Here is a 21171-nt window from a genome sequence, read left to right as displayed (position 1 = left end):
AAAACAAAAACGCAACCAAGAATTTAATTATTGAATGCACTAGAGCATGCAGAGACAAATAGAGCATTATTAATTGCAAACGAGGATGTGTGCTAGGTGTTTTAAAAACATAGCTATGGATGAGCTTGAAACGTCCTTATCGCACAACGAATTCCATTCATTGATAGCTCTTGGGAAAAAGCTATACTTGAAACAATTGGTTGAAACAGCAGGGGCATGAATAAACATTGAATGGCGATGTCTTGGAGTTTCAGTAAGAAAAATATCGAATTATTTAGCATACCTTACATGAACGTGGTTATTAATAATGAGGTAAAGATACTTAGGCCTTTCGTGTTTTGTCCTGGCTTGAATCGTGGGTAGCTCCGCTAGTACACACAGTTGAGATTGGGAATCTGTCCACCGATATTTATTAAATATAAACCGGACTGCTAAATGCTGATTTTTTTTTTCAATTTTTTGATATGTTTGTAATCGTGAATGGATCCCAGACAATTTTTGCGTATTCAACTATTGGTCTAATAAGTGTTTTGTAAACCTAAACATTTAGTTTCTTGTGTCGCAAATGGCGCCTAAGACACCATAGGGCCCTAGTGGCTTTTGCGCACACATAATCTATGTGATGATTCCAGCGAAGATCACTTGTAAAATTCAAACCAAGGTATTTATGTTGTTCAAATCTTTTTAGTTCATGATTATCAATATAAGTATAATTTAGGTAAGTTTTCTTCTTGGTGACTGTAATAACTACTGTTTTCAGGGGGTTCAGCACTGTTTGCCATTCATCACACAATTTTTTTTATTTTCTGTAAATTTTCGAGTAATTTTATCTGGTCACTTATTGTGTCGACTTTATTGTATGTGATGTAATCATCTGCAAACAGCCTAATAGAAACGCCAATTTCATTCGGAAGGTCATTTATAAATAAAAGGAAGAGAAGTGCGCCCAGGACACTGCCTTGGAATACTCCCGACTTGACAGCTGAAACAGGAGACCTAATTAGTGTCATTGATTTCCACAAATTGCTGACGAGATTGAAAATAGGATGAAAACCACTTTGTGATGGTAATATTTTGGAATATTTTCCTAAGTAATTTAGTGTGAGACACTTTGTCGAAAGCTATCGCGAAGTCCATGAAAATCATATCCGTCGGAGCATGTGAGTCAATATTTTTCGAAAGGTCATTGACTAATTCGATGAGCTGGGATGTTGTTGATAAACCCTGTCGAAACCCATGGCCAATGTAGGATAAAATATTATGCTCACACATATAGTTTATTAGATGTTTCGAAATGATATGTTCAAGCAGTTTTGAGCAAGTACTGATAATTGAAACAGGCCGATAATTTGCTATATTGTCAGAAATACCGCTTTTAAGAATTGGCATCACTTTAGCTATTTCCCACTCTTTGAGTAAGGAACCCTGGAGAAGGGAAGACCTAAAAGTTAATGTAAGATATTTGGAATTCCATTCTGTGTATCTGTACAGAAATTCATTAGGGATAGCATCGGGCCCAGGGCTTTTTTTTTTTAAATTTCAAAGTGAGCAAGAGGTTGAAGACACCATGTTCGGTAATTACTAAGTCAGTTATAGGTGGCCTGTCAAATGGTGAAACAATGTTCGGCTAATTGCCATTATCATCAGTAAACACTGAAGCAAAGTATTCATTAAAACTCACAGCGGCGGAGAACTGTGCAACCAGAGTCATTGAGCGAGCTTTTGTTGATGGGTTAACATATCTCCAAAATTTATCAGGTGCCTCCCTTAAGAATTTTGGGAGTGTGATGCCAAAAAACATTTGTTTAGATTTTTAAAGTTAACTTAAGATCCTTTTCAAGATTACGAATGGCTGATTGGTTTAGTACACTATGAATAATTTTATTGTTCTAATAGTGTATATTATATACACTATTATAACAGTAGCAGTATATCGTTGCTGTTGCAGTGGGACCACCTGGCAAATCTTTCCTTTTGGTATGCAAACATTCATGAAAACTTATATTGCGCGTTTCTTGAAAAAACTTGTAGCATGCCGACGGATCCAAACGACAGACGCCACGTACTTTCCGATTTCACTGCATGCTAATGCACTCCAGCTGGTCTAAATTAGCCCAAGCCTTCAGCTACGGAATCTTACGTAACCTGGGCCGTTTCGGAAGGGTAAACCCCACAAAAAGAAACAAAAACAGCCAAACAGCGTAGACACGCAATTATATTGATATACAAGGTTTTTCGAGAAATGGGTGCTATAGCATTTGACAACTACAAAAAGGAGGCATTGCGTTCCATCTGGGCTATTTCCTTTACTTTGGGAAAATGTATTTTCAGATGTGTAAAAACAATAATTACGGCAGTAAATATAGAAACTAATACCGTCAACTTTTAACCAGTCGAGATAGCCGGTCGAGTCAAATGGGCGAACTAAAGTTCTTCCTCCAAATAGTCCATAGCCATCTTGAAATTCCGGAAAGGCGGCAAGTGGTAATCACGACTGAGCGATGAGATGTGGCTAATTTAGCTGGCGAAACTGAAACCGACGCAACAAAGAGCACATATACCATTCACTTCGAAAACACCTTCAATGAAAAGGGAATTGTTTTAAATTTTGTGAAGAGTTATCTATATAAATTTGTCTAATTACTGGGTGCACGTTACAGAGTCCCAGGTGGTCAAAATTTCCGGAGCCCTCCACTACGGCTTCTCTCATAATTATATGGTGGTTTTGGGACGTTAAACACCACATATCAATCAATCAATTTATCAATCGATTGTCTAATTACTGCCGTAATTTTTATTTGTACACATCTGAAGAAGCCTTCTGCTGAAGGGAACTCGGCAAACAGAATGCAGATGCCTATTTTTTGTAGTTTTTCAAAACTATTGAACCCATTTCTTGGAACACCCTGTCGATCAGACTCGGGCCTTATACGGGCCTGACCCGAGTTCGAAGCTCATGGGCCTGAGCCCGTCCCGGGCGCGATCCAACAATGCCTTACTCTGCCCGCGGGCCGGGCCCGTGCAGTGCTCTGCTCGGAAGATAGCATTATCTCCAGCTATAGAATGCCTATAAATGACTTTATTTAGGTGGGAACGATTTCGTTCCCACCTGAATATGACGCTTCAGTTGAAAGCTTCTATGAAGACGTGGAATCGGCAATGAGTAGGGTAAAACACAGTATACAATACTGATGGGAGACTTTAATGCAAAAGTAGGGAAGAAGCAGGCGGGAGACCAGGCAGTAGGAGACTATGGCATCGGTACTAGAAACGCCAGAGGAGAGCTACTAGTAGAATTCGCAGAACGCAATAATTTACGAATTTTGAATACCTTCTACCGCAAACGAGGAAACCGCAAGTGGACATGGAGGAGCCCTAATGGCGAAAATAAGAACGAAATAGACTTTATAATGAGTGCACTCCCAGGCATCGTGCAGGATGTGGAAGTGGTTGGCAAGGTACGATGCAGTGACCATAGAATGGTACGGTCTCGAATCCGCCTAGATTTGAGGAAAGAACGACAGAAATTGATACGCAAGAAGCCAATCAATGAGTTAGCACCGAGAGGGAAAGTACAGGAATTCAGAGTTTCGCTGCAGAACAGGTACTCGGCTCTTAGTGAGGAAACCAACCTTAGCGTAGATACAATGAATGATAATCTGACGAGTATCATTACGGAGTGTGCAGTGGAAGTTGGAGGCAGGGTAGTTAGACAGGACACTGGCAAGCTTTCCCAGGAAACGAAGAATACCATTAAGAAGCGCCAAATCATGAAAGTCTCAAGTACAACAGATAAAATAGAACTGGCAGAGCTTTCGAAGCTGATTAACAGGCGTAAGGTATCCGATGTAAGAAGGTATAACATGGAGAGAATGTAACACGCTCTGAAAAACGGAGGAAGCGTCAAAGCAGTGAAGAGAAAACTTGGGATAGGCAAAAATCGGATGTATGCACTAAGGAACAAAGAAGGCAAAATAACTACCAATAAGGATGGGATAGTTAAAATAGCGGAGGAGTTTTACAGAGATCTGTACAGCAGCCGGAACAACCACGACTTTATTACTATAAGAAATAGCAGTAACCCAGATGACACCCCATCAGTAATGATAGAAGAAGTCAGAAAAGCTTTGGAGAGCATGCAAAGAGGCAAAGCTGCTGGTGAAGATCACGGAACATCAGATCTGCTGAAAGATGGAGGACAAATTGTGTTAGAAAAACTAGCCACCCTGTTTACGACGTGTCTCCTGACGGGAAGGGTACCAGAGTCTTCGAAGAACGCTAACATCATCTGAATACATAAGAAAGGAGATGACAAGGACTTGAAGAATTACAGGCCGATTAGCTTGCTCTCTGTAGTATGTTAGCAATTACCTTTGTAAATAGCTTGTAGAGTAAAGAAAACATTAGAATTCAATCAACCAAAGGAACAAGCAGGATTTCGAACAGGCTACTCAACAATCGACCACATTCATACTATCAATCAGGTAATAGAGAAATGCTCAGAATATAACCAACCACTATACATAGCCTTCATGTATTACGAGAAGGCATTTGATTCAGTAGAAATATCAGCCGTCATGCAGACACTGCGGAATCAGGGCGTCGATAAAGTATATATAAACATCCTGGAAGAAATCTACAGGGGATCAACGGCTACCATAGTGCTTCATAAAGAAAGCAACAGAATACCAATCAAGAAGGGTGTACGGCAGGGGGACACAATCTCCCCAATGCTATTTACCGCGTGCTTACAAAAGGTTTTCAGAAGCCTAGAATGGGAACAGTTAGGGATAAGAGTTAATGGAGAGTACCTTAGTAACCTGCGCTTCGCCGATGACATTGCATTGCTGAGTAACTCAGGGGACGAATTGCAACTCATGATTACGGAGTTAGACAAGGAGAGCAGAAAGATGGGTCGTAAAGTGAATCTGCAGAAAACGAAAGTAATGTACAACAACTTCGGAAAAGAGCAGCGCTTCGAGATAGGTAGTAGTGCACTTCAAGTTGTAAAAGACTATGTCTACTTAGGGCAGGTAATAACCGCAGAGCATAACCACGAGATTGAAGTAACTAGAAGAATAAGAATGGGGTGGAGCACATTTGGCAAGCACTCTCAAATTATGACAGGTAGATTGCCACTATCCCTCAAGAGGAAGGTATATAACAGCTGTATCTTGCCGGTACTTAGCTATGGAGCAGAAACCTGGAGACTTACAAAAAGGGTTCAGCCTAAATTGAGTACGACGCAGAGAGCAATGGAAAGAAAAATGGTAGGTGTAACCTTAAGAGACAAGAAGAGAGCAGAGTGGATCAGGGAACAAACGGGGGTTAAGGAAATCATAGCTGAAATCAAGAAGAAGAAATGGACATGGGCCGGGCGTGTAGTGCGTAGACAGGATAACCGCTGGTCGTTAAGGGTAACTAACTGGATTCCAAGAGAAGGCAAGCGGGTTAGGGGGAGACAGAAGGTTAGGTGGGCAGATGAGATTAAGAAGTTTGCGGGTATAAATTGGCAGCAGCAAGCACAGGACCGGGTTAACTGGTGGAACATGGGAGAGGCCTTTGTCCTGCATTTGACGTAGTCAGGCTGATGATGATGATGATTTTGTTCCAGTTGGCTTTTAAAAGGCATGGGCAGAAACACGCAATGGTGACACGTTAATTGTTGAATAACAACATATATTTATTGCCATCGTCAGTGCAAACATAAGTGCCATAATCGCTTAACAGTTGCGACAAGTCGAGATCTACTCGAAATGTCAGAGTGCTGCACCGCGACACTTTTGATCATGAGCCATCTCTTTCAAGCGAACATTTTGCTACATTCTTCCAACATCCTTCAGAAGAGCTCTGTACAGGTCTCCGCCTACAATGATGAAGGCCGTACTCGACGCGGGAGGTGACATCGGCCGATACTGTACAAAGCTTTTCATTCTTCCAACGTTAAGAGGCCGTGGATACGGCCCGGTTCATCTTTTGCCACAAAAGTATGTAGAAATTGTGTAGATATGTATCTATTTGGCGAATATGAACTGTCATGTGAGGACAACTGGCCTTGTGTGTGGAACATACGAACCTGTTAATTTGTATGTGAACTGATGTGGGAAGTTTCGTTAATGTGTAAGTTTCACATCGTATGTTGTACATACTCGCATTTTGTGCCCTTATCGTTAATCTTACGGCTTATCTTGCCTACTTAGAGAAAAGGAGTAGCCGGCGCCACTATGATGCCACCAACCTCTCGTATTTCATTTTAAGTAAAAAATATGGCAAATAATTTTTTTCTTTTTCTTGTTTACTATAATGCATATTTTTACGTACTTCATTTTTCATGCGGGAACGTGTTGGGGAAGCGAAGTACTTTTATTAAAAGAGCATGTTATAAATAGTAAAAAACTCACATGATTTAGAACGATAACATTAATATTTAATGAGATATAGTAAGCCAGAGTCAGAACATCATTAAGGATCACGCCGTAACGAGAGACTTCGAAGAGATTTAATCCTCAACTGTTTTCTTCACTCGCCCCGATGGTGTCGGCGTTACGGTACTCCACAGCTGGCCTGAGCACACGGGATGAAATCCTGACCGCGGCAGCCGCATTATCGATGGAGGAGGGAATATTCGAGGCCCGTATACTTTGATTTAAACCCCAGGCATGGTTGAAATTTCTGGAGCCTTCCTCTTCGTCGCTCATAATCGTACCGCTGTTCTGTGGTGTTAAATTCCAAGATTTATTACTATTAAGCGTTTATTAACATGCTTCTAAATATATTCGCATGGCTTTTCACTATATATCGCCTTTAATCTAAATTCAACCGCTGTGGGTGCGAATCGCATCGTTTCAGAACTGGCAAGATACCACAGCAAGAAACAAGCTTGACCTTTTGTGTACCTGTTGAAAACCTGGCGGAGCGCCGCAAGACCAGCGGCCAGATGAGTCGCTCCGCGAAAAAATGAAAGCGCTTGGCCAGCGCAGGAGTGGAAAATAGCAGACGAAACCCGACAAGCGCCGCGTTTGCGCTTTTATGCGCGTGCGCCACGTTTACAAATCTCGCCACCAGTTGGCGCTACGCGGGCCGTGGCCACGCATTCGCGTGTTCTCCCTAACAGTGGACCGTACTGTACCTCTGAAGAGTGCACTTTGCTGGCAGTGTCACAAGCGCTTAAGTGCGCGCATGACTGTAGCCTTTTGCGGCAGAAAGCGCCATATCACATACCCCTGGCAAGTTCGTCTGGATACGCTGAATGCTTTCTTGTGTTACATTATATTTGATGCAAAAGAAACGCAGCCCTTTTCTCTCCTTTCTGTGCATCTGTTGCGAACTTCTTAACACATGCGTGGTTATAGTTGTAGCACGAGAATAGAATTAGGACAAAAAGACAAAAAGGACACGAGGGCTTGTCTCTTTCTCTCGTCGTTTTGTTCTCGCGCTATAACTATCGTCATGTCATACCAACTAGCCGAGACTGCCACACTTCCAAGTTACATGCGTGGTGCTTACTTTCGCGATAACATTGGGACGCCTGGACGCCTTTTTCTCTTCTTTCAGCACTTGCTACACCTTCTCGCATTTTGAACGATGCTGAGACACTTGGGTGCGCAATCGTCTTATCATAGTCTGGTATCGACACGCGCGATGAGCGTCGCTATTCATTGTTCGAGTGCAACTACTTACTGCTTCTTGTTCAGTGCAAGCGTATTTTGAAGTCGCAACATCGAGATCTGTTACGTTGGTCTCCGCTTTTCGCTTCCATGATGTTTGAGGTAGGGGCGAAGCACGTGAAGCAGGATTTTTTGCGAATCTTTTATGCACTCTAAATAAATTAGGAAGAATAGACCTCGAAAAGAGTAGGCGCGGAGTTAGGAATAAGTTTTCTAATTCGGAACGCAGGTACATTGTTTTCATCGCCTGCTGCATACGACTGTCGATGCAGACTTATTGTTGGTTATTAGGTTGTCTCTCGCAATATTCTTTTCTCACTTGGCGCACAGTTCAGTATTGCTTGGGAATTGGTGAGAAGAAACACCGAGTGTTCTTCCCGAACGGGACTTGAAATACGAAACCATGGCGATCGAGCAGCCGTGACTGAACAAAGCAATACACCTTCACAGGGCTAATATATATCAATATGCGTAAGGCACGTACTGAAGGTTGTATGACTGCCTCCTCGAGTCCAGAAATCACTATAGACTGAACACTGACAAAGCACCAAATGAAATGCAGCAAATTCCTGAATAAAGCAAGCCACACTCGAGAGAAAAGGAAATTGACAACAACCTGCTTTTAGCAGTAAGGCACAAGAGAATTCATACAAATTTTTTAGAAAAAAAAGCTTATTACTTGCTGAAAAGTTGCAATGCTGTCAGTTTCTCTTTCTAAACATGTTCTTCTACGAACTCGAACAATAGAACAGAACTGATTTACCATAGAGTTTTAGTTCCGGGGCAAGTGCCTTGCGAGCGTAAGCAGCTGTGTACTTCGTTCACATTCTTCATGGGCGTGGCTTGCCGTACAAAGGAATGCAAAAGAGCTTGGGGTCTCCGGAATCAATATTTCCAGGTGGTATTAACACCTTGACAATGTACACCACCACTATTTGTGCGTGCCGCCAGAAGGGGTTATTCAGTAGCAAAAGTCCTCCCTTCTTTTTACTTTCTTTTTCCTTATGCGCAGTTTTTTCAGCCATTAAATATACATCACACGTACGTCTTTCAAAGAGATGTCAAGCTGCAGAACGGAGCTTTTAGCCCTCAAAACCACCTCAAGTGTGTTTGGAAAAATAGGATAAAATAGAAAATAGCTACTAAAGGGAATTGAAGGTGCGCTCGTCATTCTGTGACCGACTTCTCGTAATTGCGACGTCGTTGTCCAACGAGACCAAGGGCCAACAGTATTTGGTGCTCTCTGCTGGCAAAACAGGTGCAGTAATGTTTATCTTTCTCTCTCATTGTTGCCAGTGCTTTATGCCTCCTGAATTATGCCTCTTATTAGCCGATTCTTCCGCATTTTTACTGAGCTCCAGCTTGTATTACTCATGAGCACATACATACTGAAATCAGGCGGCCAGCTGTTTGGTAAGATTAGTTTTTTTTTTATGTAGACGACCCTCCCTCTATTCCTGATTCATTTAATAATCCCTCTCTCTCTCTCTTCGTCGGCAACCACCATTCCACGGTTCCACAAACTCCCTTGTCCCGTGTGCGCGGCGCAGAAGATGCAAGATCAGGGTCGCTGCGCCCCTACCGCCGACGGGTGGCGAAACATACTCAGAAACTTTCGCATTGTATTCGCGACGGGTGAGAAGGCCGTAGGGTAGAAGCGCGCGCAGGTGCAGTCTAGCCCTGCTATAGCCCGGCCGTGTTCACGCCATGACCTCCGAGATGGCGCGCGCGCGGCGCATTTCTCTCGGGCCGTCGAAGTTTCACGGAGCTACCGCATTTTAAGATGTGGGCGTGGCCCGCTCTTTTCTCCACTCCGCTGTGCTCCCACAGAGGATTGCATAAAGCCTCTAGGATCGAAAAGGCTGCAGCGATGTTGGCTCAGCTTGCTTGCGGCGAGAGAAAAAAATGCAGCATATCCACGGAGTGGACGATGATGAGGAGGCCGAAACGTCCGTCCGTGCGTCCGTCCGTATGTCCGTCCGTGTGTCCGTCCGTGTGTCAAACAGACTCACACACAGACGACGGGCGTACGCGGCCAGCGGATTATTGGCGGTTTGCCGATAAAACCCTCCGAAGATTCGCCCCACTCATCATCATTCACTCAATCGATATGCTGTGAGGTGGTTACTACACACATGCATGCATGCGTACAGGTGATGACTGATCCACGCCTTAAAGAGCTTAGCCCTAAAAATGGTTTTGCGCTTTTATATACCCTGACGCTCATTTGGGAATCTCTGGTCAAGGTGTACGAGAGGCAATGTCAATGCAGTTCCATATATATTCTCGTACGGGCTTTTTTTTTTTTTTGCTGTTGATTCGCGCCACCCATATTAGAGTACTTATAAGTGCGACGCCTGTGCAAGAGATTCGCTTGCTGAGCCGACTCAACTCGGCATTCAGCATCGGCAATCGTCATTCTCTTTCCTCGCGATGTCGCCGACGCCGTCTATTCTGGTGTGAAAGCCGCGCTCGCTTCGCCCACCACGCTTCGCTCTCACCCGTGAGGCTTCCCTAGTTTTTCTTTCCCAGCTCTCTCCCGTCGCGCTGCAGAAGCAGGAGACGGGGAGGACAGTGCAGGTAGTCGCCAAACGTCTTGACTGCATCTGGACAACGTCGCCGGCTATGCGACGACCATGGGCAGGTTACAGGTGCATTTTTCTCGCCTATGGTCGCCCATTTTCACTGTAAGCTATACGATCTTCAGTGGATACGTTTGGCAATGTAGGAACGAACATCGAAATATTTTGCTTGTTCAAGAAGAACGCAACACGCGTTCAGAGTTTGGTGCTTCCAGTATGAAACACTGCGCGTTACATAGCACTGACAATTTGAACTTGTTTCTTCAGTAGTCTACCTCAACGAATACTTGTTTTTTTTTTCAAAAAGATACTGTTGTGTTGCATGTGCGATTATTTGATTTGGATGCAGTCGAGAGTACCGTAAGTGACCACAATTATTGTATTGCCATTGGGCTATTACATCATAATGAAAATATAGACGATGAAAGAAGAGATAATGAAAAGTCAAGTACTTTCACTGTCAAAGACGTGGGGAGTAATGTAGGTCGGCTAATCGAAGCCTTCTGCAGTATTTCGGCAAGGTTACCTGTCACCTTAATTCACTGACAAGACCAGCGCACTCGGTTTCTAGAGCACAATTGTGCTTCGGTTGACTACCTCATAAATATCCGTGCCCGTTAAAATAGTAAAATGATGTGTCACAATAGGAGGGAAATAAGACTCATCGACGATAAGTAGCCCACTTTTCACCCTACCACGTCTCCAGCAAGTAGGAACGCTGCATTGCCTCTTTTTTTTTACATCGATGTATTTAGCATCGACACAAAATGGGTCGTAACGAAATATATATATATATATATATATATATATATATATATATATATATATATATATATATATATATATATATATATATATATATATGTATACTGCTGCTACACACGAAATGATACCTCCTTATAATGATCTACATCACGAAAATTTAGCAGCGTTCAGGGTTTTCTTTGTCAGCTGGACAAAAATAAATTCAGTAACAAAAATACTTGTCTTCAGTGCAGCCAGACGACTCAGGGACTTGCTCGTACGCGAAAAAAAGCGAGCAAAAAAAAAAAACATGTGCACGCTGGAATCCCATGTACTCTGCTGTCTGCTGCAGCCGGAATCCACAGTAAATGTGCCCTCTCGCGGTAGCTGGGTGCGCGAGGTGATACTCGCTGATTTTGCTGGGAAGCGCGGTGATTAGGACGGCCGGAGTTAAACACGGTGCGCGCCCTCCATCTCGGAGGCTATGGTTCTGCAAAGAGGACCAGTGTGGATGATTGGGCGAGTTGGTTGTTTATGATCGGTGTATACTGCGCGGTAAAAAAACATGGACCACAAACAGACTGGGTGAAGCGCAGACAACAACAACATCATCATTATCATCATCATCTTTAATAATAATAATAATAATAATGATAATAATAATAATAATAATTAGGACGGCCGGAGTTAAACACGGTGCGCGCCCTCCATCTCGGAGGCTATGGTTCTGCAAAGAGGACCAGTGTGGATGATTGGGCGAGTTGGTTGTTTATGATCGGTGTATACTGCGCGGTAAAAAAACATGGACCACAAACAGACTGGGTGAAGCGCAGACAACAACAACATCATCATTATCATCATCATCTTTAATAATAATAATAATAATAATAATGATAATAATAATAATAATAATTGAATTATTATTATTATTATTATTATTATTATTATTATTATTATTATTATTATTATTATTATTATTATTATTATTATTATTATTATTATTATTATTATTATTAAATGGCGTCTAACGTTCCAAAAGTAAGATACGATTATTAGAGACGCCTTACACGAGGGCTGCGAAATTTTGACCTCCTCTTCGCTTGATTTAGGCGCTCGATCGTTAACGAGCACCTAAATCAAGCGCTGATAATCAACCGAAGGCTTGTTTTTCACATATCGCATGCATATGACAGAAACAAGAAAAGTGAGCTGTTAAAAAAAAAAACCAATGCGTTCACGTTAACCGAGTTTTTGAGTTGCATGCTGTATAAATCCACCATTTTCGAGCTCCCTTGTTCGATCGGTGACGATAGTTATAGCGCGAGAACAGAACAACAACAAAGAGGCAAGAAGGAGACGAAGCTTGTCTCTTTGTCGTCGTTCTGTTTTCGCGCTATAAATATCGTCATGTCATACCAAGTAGCTCAAGCTGCCACACTTCGATCGATGACGCACAATCCCTACAAAACCTCGAAGGATGCAGGTGTTGTAGACTTACTTTGTAGAAAAGTGCGATTATCAAGTTTTCAACTTCGAAGCTTATTGAAAAAATGGAAATACATGGGAAAGGAACGGTTTTTTTATATTTTTGAATTAGAGAGCAAGTACTGATTGTTGCAAAGAAAAATAAATATTCCCAAACTATAAATAAAAAGTCAAGTTTGTTGAACAGCAATGATGTGCTAGGAACCGTAAGCGTCGTATGTGCCGCTTGACATCACAACATATTCAGTAGTTTCATGACGCCATGAGAGCTGGATTAGTGCTTGGTATGTTTGGGAAGCAGCAACATGGATGCGCACGTCAGCGTTCCTCCGAACATCGAAAGCTTGCTTGTGTCCCACTCTCTGTTTATACCGTTAGTTTACGCTGCCAATATTTCATGACAATAACAGCCGCTCACTTGACACCTTCGGGTTAATAATGTGGTTCTATATGAATCACCAAAGCATTCTTCATTGCTTCGATGGGCCAGCGGCAACCACTCGGCTTGGTGTTCACTGCAGGCAATTCGTGCGAAGGTAACCCAGAATTAATGCTGGTTCTCCTTATTTAAAAAATATTCTTGAATTTCTAATTTAAAAACTACCAGTTTAATTTGAGGCCTGCTCTGGCCGAAAACTGGCACGCGTGCAAAAATACAAAAAGAACAGGGCTTCTGTTTAAACTTGAACTAGCTCGTCTATATCTGAATCGAATTGCGGTAAAGACAGCACGGGTACGTATTTAAACCTGCTAAATTTCCCGAATTTTCTGGGAGACTTTCGAATTTCGTCTATTTCTTACGTTTGTACGGTTGGGTGGAAAATCTGCGGAAAACCAACTTTCTGTGTGCAATCTTGCCGCCTTAACAAAAATGCAATCCAACCTGGGCTTTGTGCGAAACTATTGGACTACCCCATTACAGTTTAAACGAAATGAGAGGCGTTGATGCAGTAGCTTCTCGGTGATATGAATTCTCGAAATTCCCCAGCCGAATTGCACGCTGCCCAGTTGTCCGAAATCGGGATGTTCCGAACACTTTGGCACGTCGCGCCGGGTGATACGAACTTCGGTACCAAAACATTGATCAATGGCCGAGAGCAAAGTGCTGGAAGTTTCGAGAGGACACGCGCGGCCAACGAAACCGTGGTCCTTCGACGTGATCTGACCAAACTCCGAAAGTGCATGGGCGTCGCACTCTCAACTAGTCAAACCCTCATGACAAAACTGTCCCAGATGCAATTATTGATAGTAAAAAGCGACAATTTTGAAGGCACGTGCTTGGCCAGTGCAGGCGGATTACTAACGTAACTACTGTTTGTCACAACCACAGCGAGCGAAACCACGGTTGCTGCGACGTGATTATCAATGGGCACTAGGAGCTCCGAAGATATGTGGCTAACGCAGCGGTACAATAATAAAATCACGCCCAAACACTCCGTGCAAATGGTTAACCAGAGAAAGCTGAAAGGTGCGGCCCCGGTGTTTAGCAGTGGGTTCAACTCGACTTGGCAATGAAACGTTTCACAATTACTGCTTATATGTTCGTGCTTCTTAATGAGTGCAGACATATCTTTCGCTCGAGTTTACCGCAGTGTTTATTTAACGTGTCGCACATTGTTTCTCGCATGATCACGGTCATCGAGGAATGTTGTAAGATGTTAAATGCGCTTCGCAATGCATTAGTCACAGTTGTTCCCAAACCACAGGCGGTCACAGGCGTCGCAGCCGAAGCCAATGTGCCGCTGGAAAAACTCCCGCCAAAAGGATGATGATTGCGCTCCCGCAATCATTACACTGGGGGGGGGGGGGGGGAGTCTTTATGTTTAGAAGAAGGAAAAGAAAAGAAAAGTGAGCCCCGCGACTGTCTGCATCAGGGTGCGACACCTCATCAGTAGCTCACAAGGGATGGGGGTGAGGAGGGATTAAAGGGATAGGAATAAAGGTCTAGAGAGAGAGGTGAGGAAAGCCAGAGAGAGCGATGACAAATCAAGAAAATAGAAGAGATAGGAAAGATGAAAACACGGTCACAGAAGTCCGAGGACGGGGCACGACTTGCGAGAGCTTTTGTCGACGTCAGGAGATGGCGTAGAGGAAGTCCAGACGGTCAGAGCTACACTGTCGTCGGAGGTCAGCGTCAGGAGATGACGTAGGGCGAGCCCGGTCGGCCAGAGCTACGCTGACGTCGGAGACCGCGAGGGCACAACCGGGTGGCACAGAATCCAGCGAGCGAGTCTAATCAATCACCACATTGACGCCGCAACGCCCGGTGTTGTTGTAAGTATCTGACATCGCGAGCCAACTCGGTGGGGAAACTAGCAGTGGGAAACCAACTCAGGAGAAACAGGCGCGCGGGCTCGGTGCCTTGGCTACGACGACGTCACTCGTAACGCAGCCAATGGTTTTTGTGCTTGGGAAGACGTAACTGATAACACAGCCTGACTGGCTGGCTGGCTGGCTGGCGACGAGCACGAGTTGCCGCGGCCCTCTGCGCCCGCTGCTCCGCTTCGTGCATGCCCCAGCAACGATGCAACTGTGATGCTCCAGGAGACCGAGAAAGGCACTCGTTCCCCGCGCACCCAGGCACAGCCCGCACAATGTCTAATCTTAGAGCAGTGGTACAGCGTCATCTACAATATCCTCACTCAGTTGCAATTTTTCAATGGAGGTGGTAATGTTGTAGGCCCGTGTACTCAGATTTGGGTGCACGTTTAGGAACCCCAGGTGGTCGAAATTTCCGGAGCCCTTCACTATGGCGTGTCTCATAATCGTGTGGTGGTTTTGGGACGTTCAATCCCAAAAATCAATCAAGTAATCATTTGCAGTTTGTATATACCTCTGTGAGACAACGCCATCTATTATACTGTTCGGGAGATACTGCTGGTTACGCCTGCCGCAAGACAAGGTTAGATTAAGAGGACCTTTGCTCCTAAAAAAACATGATAATTTTCGGTGTTTATGTGAATCTTCGCTTATGACTATGGTAGAGCGGACTTCATCACTTCTCAGTCAGCTCAAGCGAAGCTTTGACGCGCACACTCGCGGCAGCCAGCTGCGCCGTCTCTTATTGGTACGTTTCAGTGTGTCCGAGAAGGCAAGATCATTTAACGGAAAGATTTTTTTTTTGTGTGTGCGAATAACGTGGTTTGAAAACCGACAGTGCTTGTTTTCTAATTATACAAAGGTACAGCCGATCGGGATGTTTTCGATCACGCTTGAGAATCATACGCATCACCTAGATTCTGCTGTAGCAGGGGCACCCCACCTGCGTTGTTCATACGGGAGTATAAGACCGCAACGCCATTGTTCACGCCCCTCCACTCCCCTTTTACGCGATGTTTCTTTCGTGAAATAAAAAAGTTGGTAGGAGGGATCAGACAACGCCCCCTCCCGCTGTGGTAATCTAATTTGGGATACTTGAACTTCGCAGGTATGCGAATCATTTGTGCTGATTTTAGTGCCTTCTATGAGATGTATTCGTCTTCAAATATTTTGAATACTGAAGGTGCCTGCAAATCTTAATCAAATGCCTAACTTTTTGAATCGAATATAACTGTTACGAATAATAGCCCACCCCTATCATTTTCATTATATTTTATGAACTATTGCATGAAGATGAAATATCTCTAGCGTGTTCCGTATACTGCATGACCTAAGTGGTAAGTGTAAAATTAGGTTTTACAATTGTATTCAGAAACAATTATAAGAGTACTAATGATGTACAAGAAGAGAGAAGTATTGGCCGCGATATCGAGCTGAGTTGCCGCCTCGCGGCAACTGGCCGAAGTGGGGAGAGAGAGAATTAACTTTATTAAAGGTCCTGAAGGGGACTGGGCACCCCTTACGGGGGCCAGCCCGGTGGCTCCGCCCATGTGGGGACTGGGAGTCGGAGCTCGCCAGCCACCTTTAGGGCCTTCTGGACGGCCTGGTGTTGAAGGGCCCAGTCGGGGCTCCTAAGGTGGTTGATCCAGTCGTCCTCGGTGGCAGGGGACCCGAAGCTAGCGTTTAACACGGGATACTGCCACAGCATGTGACTTAAATCGCACCTTGGATTTTGGCATTTGGGGCATTCTGGCCTTATATCTGGAAGGTATTAGCTGCAGATATAGGGGCTAGGGTAACTGTGCGTTTGCAGCAGTCGAAGCGTCAATTGTGCTTTATTTAGTGTTGAGTGAGGTGAGGGGAATTCCTTTCTAAATAACTTATAGTGCGAGCAAATGTCGTGGTATGATAGGAGTGGCTACCCGCTAGAATGGCCTGCCAGCTTTCAATAACGAGCAGGAAAGAGAGAAAGAATTGTTTTACGACGATTCAAGGGAATGTTCCCTGCTGTTTGAGGCCAGATCAGGATGCCTAAGAACACAAAGCTGCAGAAAGAAGTGGTGTAATCAGGACAAGTCGTGCGTAATAGGTGGGAAAAGACCAGAAATCGTGGAGCATATACTTTAACACCCGAGTACTAAACCAATAATAAAAGAAGCAGGAAGTCTGCCGGAGATGTTAGGATTTGAGTACAGTTTTAGGATCACTACTGGATCTACCGTACAGAAAAGAGGAGGCTGCAAGATTCGTGGCGTAAACTATGAGAAAACGTAATTCAGAAATCGTTAGTAGCTTATGTAGCAGAGGCCCCGCCGCGGTAGTCTAGTGGCTAAGGTACTCGGCTGCTGACCCGCAGGTCGCGGGTTCAAATCCCGGCTGCGGCGGCTGCATTTCCGATGGAGTCGGAAATGTCGAGCGAGGCCCGTGTGCTCAGATTTGGGTGCACGTTAAAGAACCCCAGGTGGTCAAAATTTCTGTAGCCCTCCACTACGGCGTCTCTCATAATCATATGGTGGTTTTGGGACGTTAAACCCCACAAATCAATCATCATTATGTAGCAGAGGCTTAAGAGGGTATGAAGAAGCTAGGTGGCACTTGCCTCCACCGCGATTCAAAGGGGTTGCTCCTGACATCTACCCATCCAGCCATCTGCGCCCAGCTTTCCGCTTGGCAAGACCCGTGGAAGACGCACTTACTTTACAGACGCAAAGATCACAAATGCATTAACTGTTCTGCAGTCCAAGTAAGACACGTTTATAATTGTATGCATACAAGACAGTGCGGTACTGGCCTATGGGGCATCGAGAGCGGCACTGCGAATGGCGCTTCGATGACGTCAGTGGGGGGGGGGGGGCTTTGCCTTTTGTTTGTCGGTACTTTCAATTTCTTACAAGTGCTTGCAGCAGGCATTGCAATTCATCAGCGATCAGCAGCTGCGAAAACGAAGAATTTCCAGTTACCGACGTAATCCCTTCTATCACCTTTACGCCCCGGCCAGTACAAACAGCTGGTATTCGAGGTTGCAGAAAAGACTCACCAATTCAATGAGAAATGGCATGAAATAGCCTTTCAATGGCTTCCAAGTCATTGTGGAATAATCGGCAATCAACGGGCCGATCGAGCTGCCCGTTCTGCCCATACTGAAAGTGCCGACCCGAATGTGGCGCATTTAGGTGGAGGCGCCATAACGAAGGCCCGAGTACACCGCGACGTCATTGCACGGTAAAGAACAAGGCATGGTGAAAATATCCGCAGCCCTGCTCTACAGTTAGTCTCCTAATAATGTAGTGGTTCTCGCATGTAAAGCAATATACATTGTGTTATTATGTAGCAAGAACGGAAGCACAACTACTGGTGAAAGGGCGGCAGCATAAGGTACTATAAGGTGCTATATCAGCACCATAAGGTGCTAGCGCATGTGTGACAGTCACTTTTGCTCGAAGAGTGAAATGCAGCAAATGTAAGGTACTCGTATAATAACAAGGTACGTGTTAACTGCAGTATACATTTCTGTGATCATGTGCCGGAGATTTTATTCTAGGATACTCATTTTTAGCATGGACAGGACCTAGACGTACCCTTATACTTTTCTCTGCGCAGAAACACCGCAAGGACGTGAGCAACTTCGACAAGCAGTTTACCAGCGAGAAGATCGAGCTGACGCCCACCGACAAGCTGTTCATGATGAACCTGGACCAGACCGAGTTCATGGGCTTCTCCTTCCTCAACCCGGAGTTTGTGCAGCACGTCTAGCCAGACTCTTCCGCGCCTATTTATTGATACGTCTGTAATTACCATTATTACCACTCCGCACCCGATGCGTCAACGATACGTGCCTCCCCCGCCGCAGAAGGTCCTGTCGCCATCTCTCCTCAGGACTCGGTAACCTTCGCGCCCTTTTCGACACACTGTACTCGGGGACAAGTTTACGTGGCGGTCGGGTTAGGGCAGTGGGCCCGAGTCTCGTTCCTATATACTCAACGCGCTGTCGCCGAGCGGCGCCAGTACGCGATGCGGCTGAGTGCTTTCCTCCGCGTAGTCTGCAGTGTCGTTTGTCTGGGGGCTCGCATCCTTGGGCAGTTTGAGCTTTGTTCGGATACAGTCTCTCGAGAAGGGTCCGTTCGGCCACTAGCAACGAGTTGCCATGAAGATTGGGCCTGGAATGACTGGTGGCGCACCCGTCGCAAAGTCATATCAGACGCTGAAGTCTACTTGTCCACTGTGCTAATCAGTGCCGAGTATTTCAAGGGGTGTTGTGTGGCGTTGCTGCTTGCTGAGATACCGACGCGATATTGCTTCACTGCCTCTGAGAAGTTGTCCCCGAGTGCGCGACCGACTTTTTTTTTCGCGTCCCAGTGTTCAGCGGGACGTGTGCTTAAGATGCTGGGAGAGCGCCGCGCATGTACAAGCCTTCGAGTTGGGCCAAAGGGCATGACCCAGCTCATTAACCTTGAGCTTCGCAGAGCACTATCCAAATGAGCACTTACGCTGCCCCTCGCTTCAAGCTTTTTCGCCCGAAGATTCCTTACTACTGTGCCGCGGAAGGCGTTCGGTTGCGTCAACCCAACACCGAAAATTGCTCTGTGAATGCCGTATATTGAAAAACCTCTTGTTATGCCCACGTTGCTCTGAAGCCTTTAGTAATACATGTTGTTGCGACAGTTCTTCAATGAATGAGGTCACGAAAGAGTGTTTTCAATCCTGCAAGTTCTGTGGAAGCTGTGTCATTCCGTGGTCCCTACTTCTGGTCTGTCACAAACGGGATAACAAGCGTTAACCAGCGCAATCTTCCTCTTCTTGTCACCTCCCGAAAAAAACGCCACCTTGTTTTCTTCGTGTTACTTAGAATGTGTCATGTTCACGTCCATGATTTTCTTGCCCCGAAACGCTGTGAACAGTGCAGTCACAGATACACAGTACCCAGTTATAGTAGTGACTCGCAGACAGTACTGGATCAACTCGGAAAATGACCACCTGAAGTTGTCTAAGTAACGCCAATTTCTGACACCTTCATAGTTATCGGGGTAGTCTTCCCATGTCTGTGAATCAGATGTCGGCCTCCTAATCTTCTACTGTCGTACCAAATAATTCATAAACTTATTAAAGTCTGTCAGATCTTTAAGGAACTTCGAGCCATGACGCTGGACCTTCGTGGCTCTGTAAAAGCATACTTGACCATTCGATTATTGGTTCTCGAGACTATTATATTGTCGACAAAACACTGTCTCTACCAACGCCTACCTGTTAGTCACTTGCCAGTACATCGATTGTGCCATCTCTGCTTAATTACTTCAGAATTTATACAGCGTTTGAATTCCGAAAGCTTGCTCGGAATTTTTCGTTTTTCTTAGTGGCCTTTGAGTTTTTTTCTTAAATAGCATATATGAGGTCGCTATCATTGAACTGCCCCGAACCGCTTGCCCGAGTTTCCGGCTTTATGTTGAATGATTAGTGTCATGACAGAAGGAAGCGGAGAGTATGAGTGTTCCCAAGGGGCCACCAGCGGGGCTCGAAAACTAGCTAAGGGCACCATCATCAATCGAACAAAGATTTGCGGAATTCTGCTGAGAAGGCGGCAGTAGAATTGGCAAGGTATAGTGGCCGTTAAACAATGGAGAGATTAGAAACACATGAAAGTGATGGCGCAGTCGGTATGATGGCGAAAAAGCAAAATCAGGGCGACAGAGAGAGAGAGAAGGGAGGGGGGGGGCACGGATTACGAGGTTAATAAAATAAACTTTTGGATATTAAGTTGGCCTGGATGATAGGGGTAAAGTTAATTTTCTAATTGTTCGTGGTCCATGGGTTGATGTGGACTGGAAGCACCCATATAGCACAAGCTTGTAACGGCGAAGACGCGAAATGAGCATTTATTTTTTGGCAGAGTACAGGTTATTCGCAGTGTGAAAAGCTCTGTGCGCGCAGTGCCATTGAGAAGTCATCTCTTTACTTGTTATTAGTCTTTTTATTGGTGGCGAGTTAGATCTTTTAATAAGCTTGATAGTAAGGCAAGGTACCCTTCCCTTTATCACATTCACTGATTGCGATTGACTGCTGTTGTCGAAGCGCTTCACCATGACACATACGTATAAATGACGCGTTTTCGTGAACTCGTAGTGCCCAGTGTAAAGAACCTGCGCTATATTTACATTTATTCACAGCTGATAGTCATCCGCGATAGGATTGGTCTGTACAAAAAAAAATACTGCAGACCCTTGCGCAATGCAGTCAAGATTTTTGAGCTTTTGTTAAGCTTCTCGAAAGTAGAGAACGTGGTTAGCGCAGTTTCGAGCCTTAATTCTTGCTACCGTTGAAGAATGCTGCACTCTTTATCTTCGGCCGCCTCTCTGTGAGAGCATTGTATTAGAACCGCT

At 44.7% G+C, this 21171-nt stretch overlaps 1 protein-coding gene across 1 annotated transcript in view; it reads left to right on the top strand.

Moving 5' to 3' along the window:
• Positions 1 to 18696, top strand: part of LOC142761641 (protein kinase C, brain isozyme-like) — a 198248-nt gene extending 179552 nt beyond the window's left edge. Inside the window, exon 11 of the mRNA XM_075869732.1 lies at positions 18398 to 18696. Coding sequence (XP_075725847.1) covers positions 18398 to 18550 — 153 coding nt within the window. The 3' untranslated portion in view covers positions 18551 to 18696. The remainder of the gene's footprint in view (positions 1 to 18397) is intronic.
• Positions 18697 to 21171: the final 2475 nt, after the last annotated feature.

Source organism: Rhipicephalus microplus, chromosome 7 (genome assembly GCF_043290135.1).
Source record: "Rhipicephalus microplus isolate Deutch F79 chromosome 7, USDA_Rmic, whole genome shotgun sequence".
Classification (NCBI taxonomy): Eukaryota; Metazoa; Arthropoda; class Arachnida; order Ixodida; family Ixodidae; genus Rhipicephalus; species Rhipicephalus microplus.
This window is presented reverse-complemented; position numbering and strand designations above follow the sequence as displayed.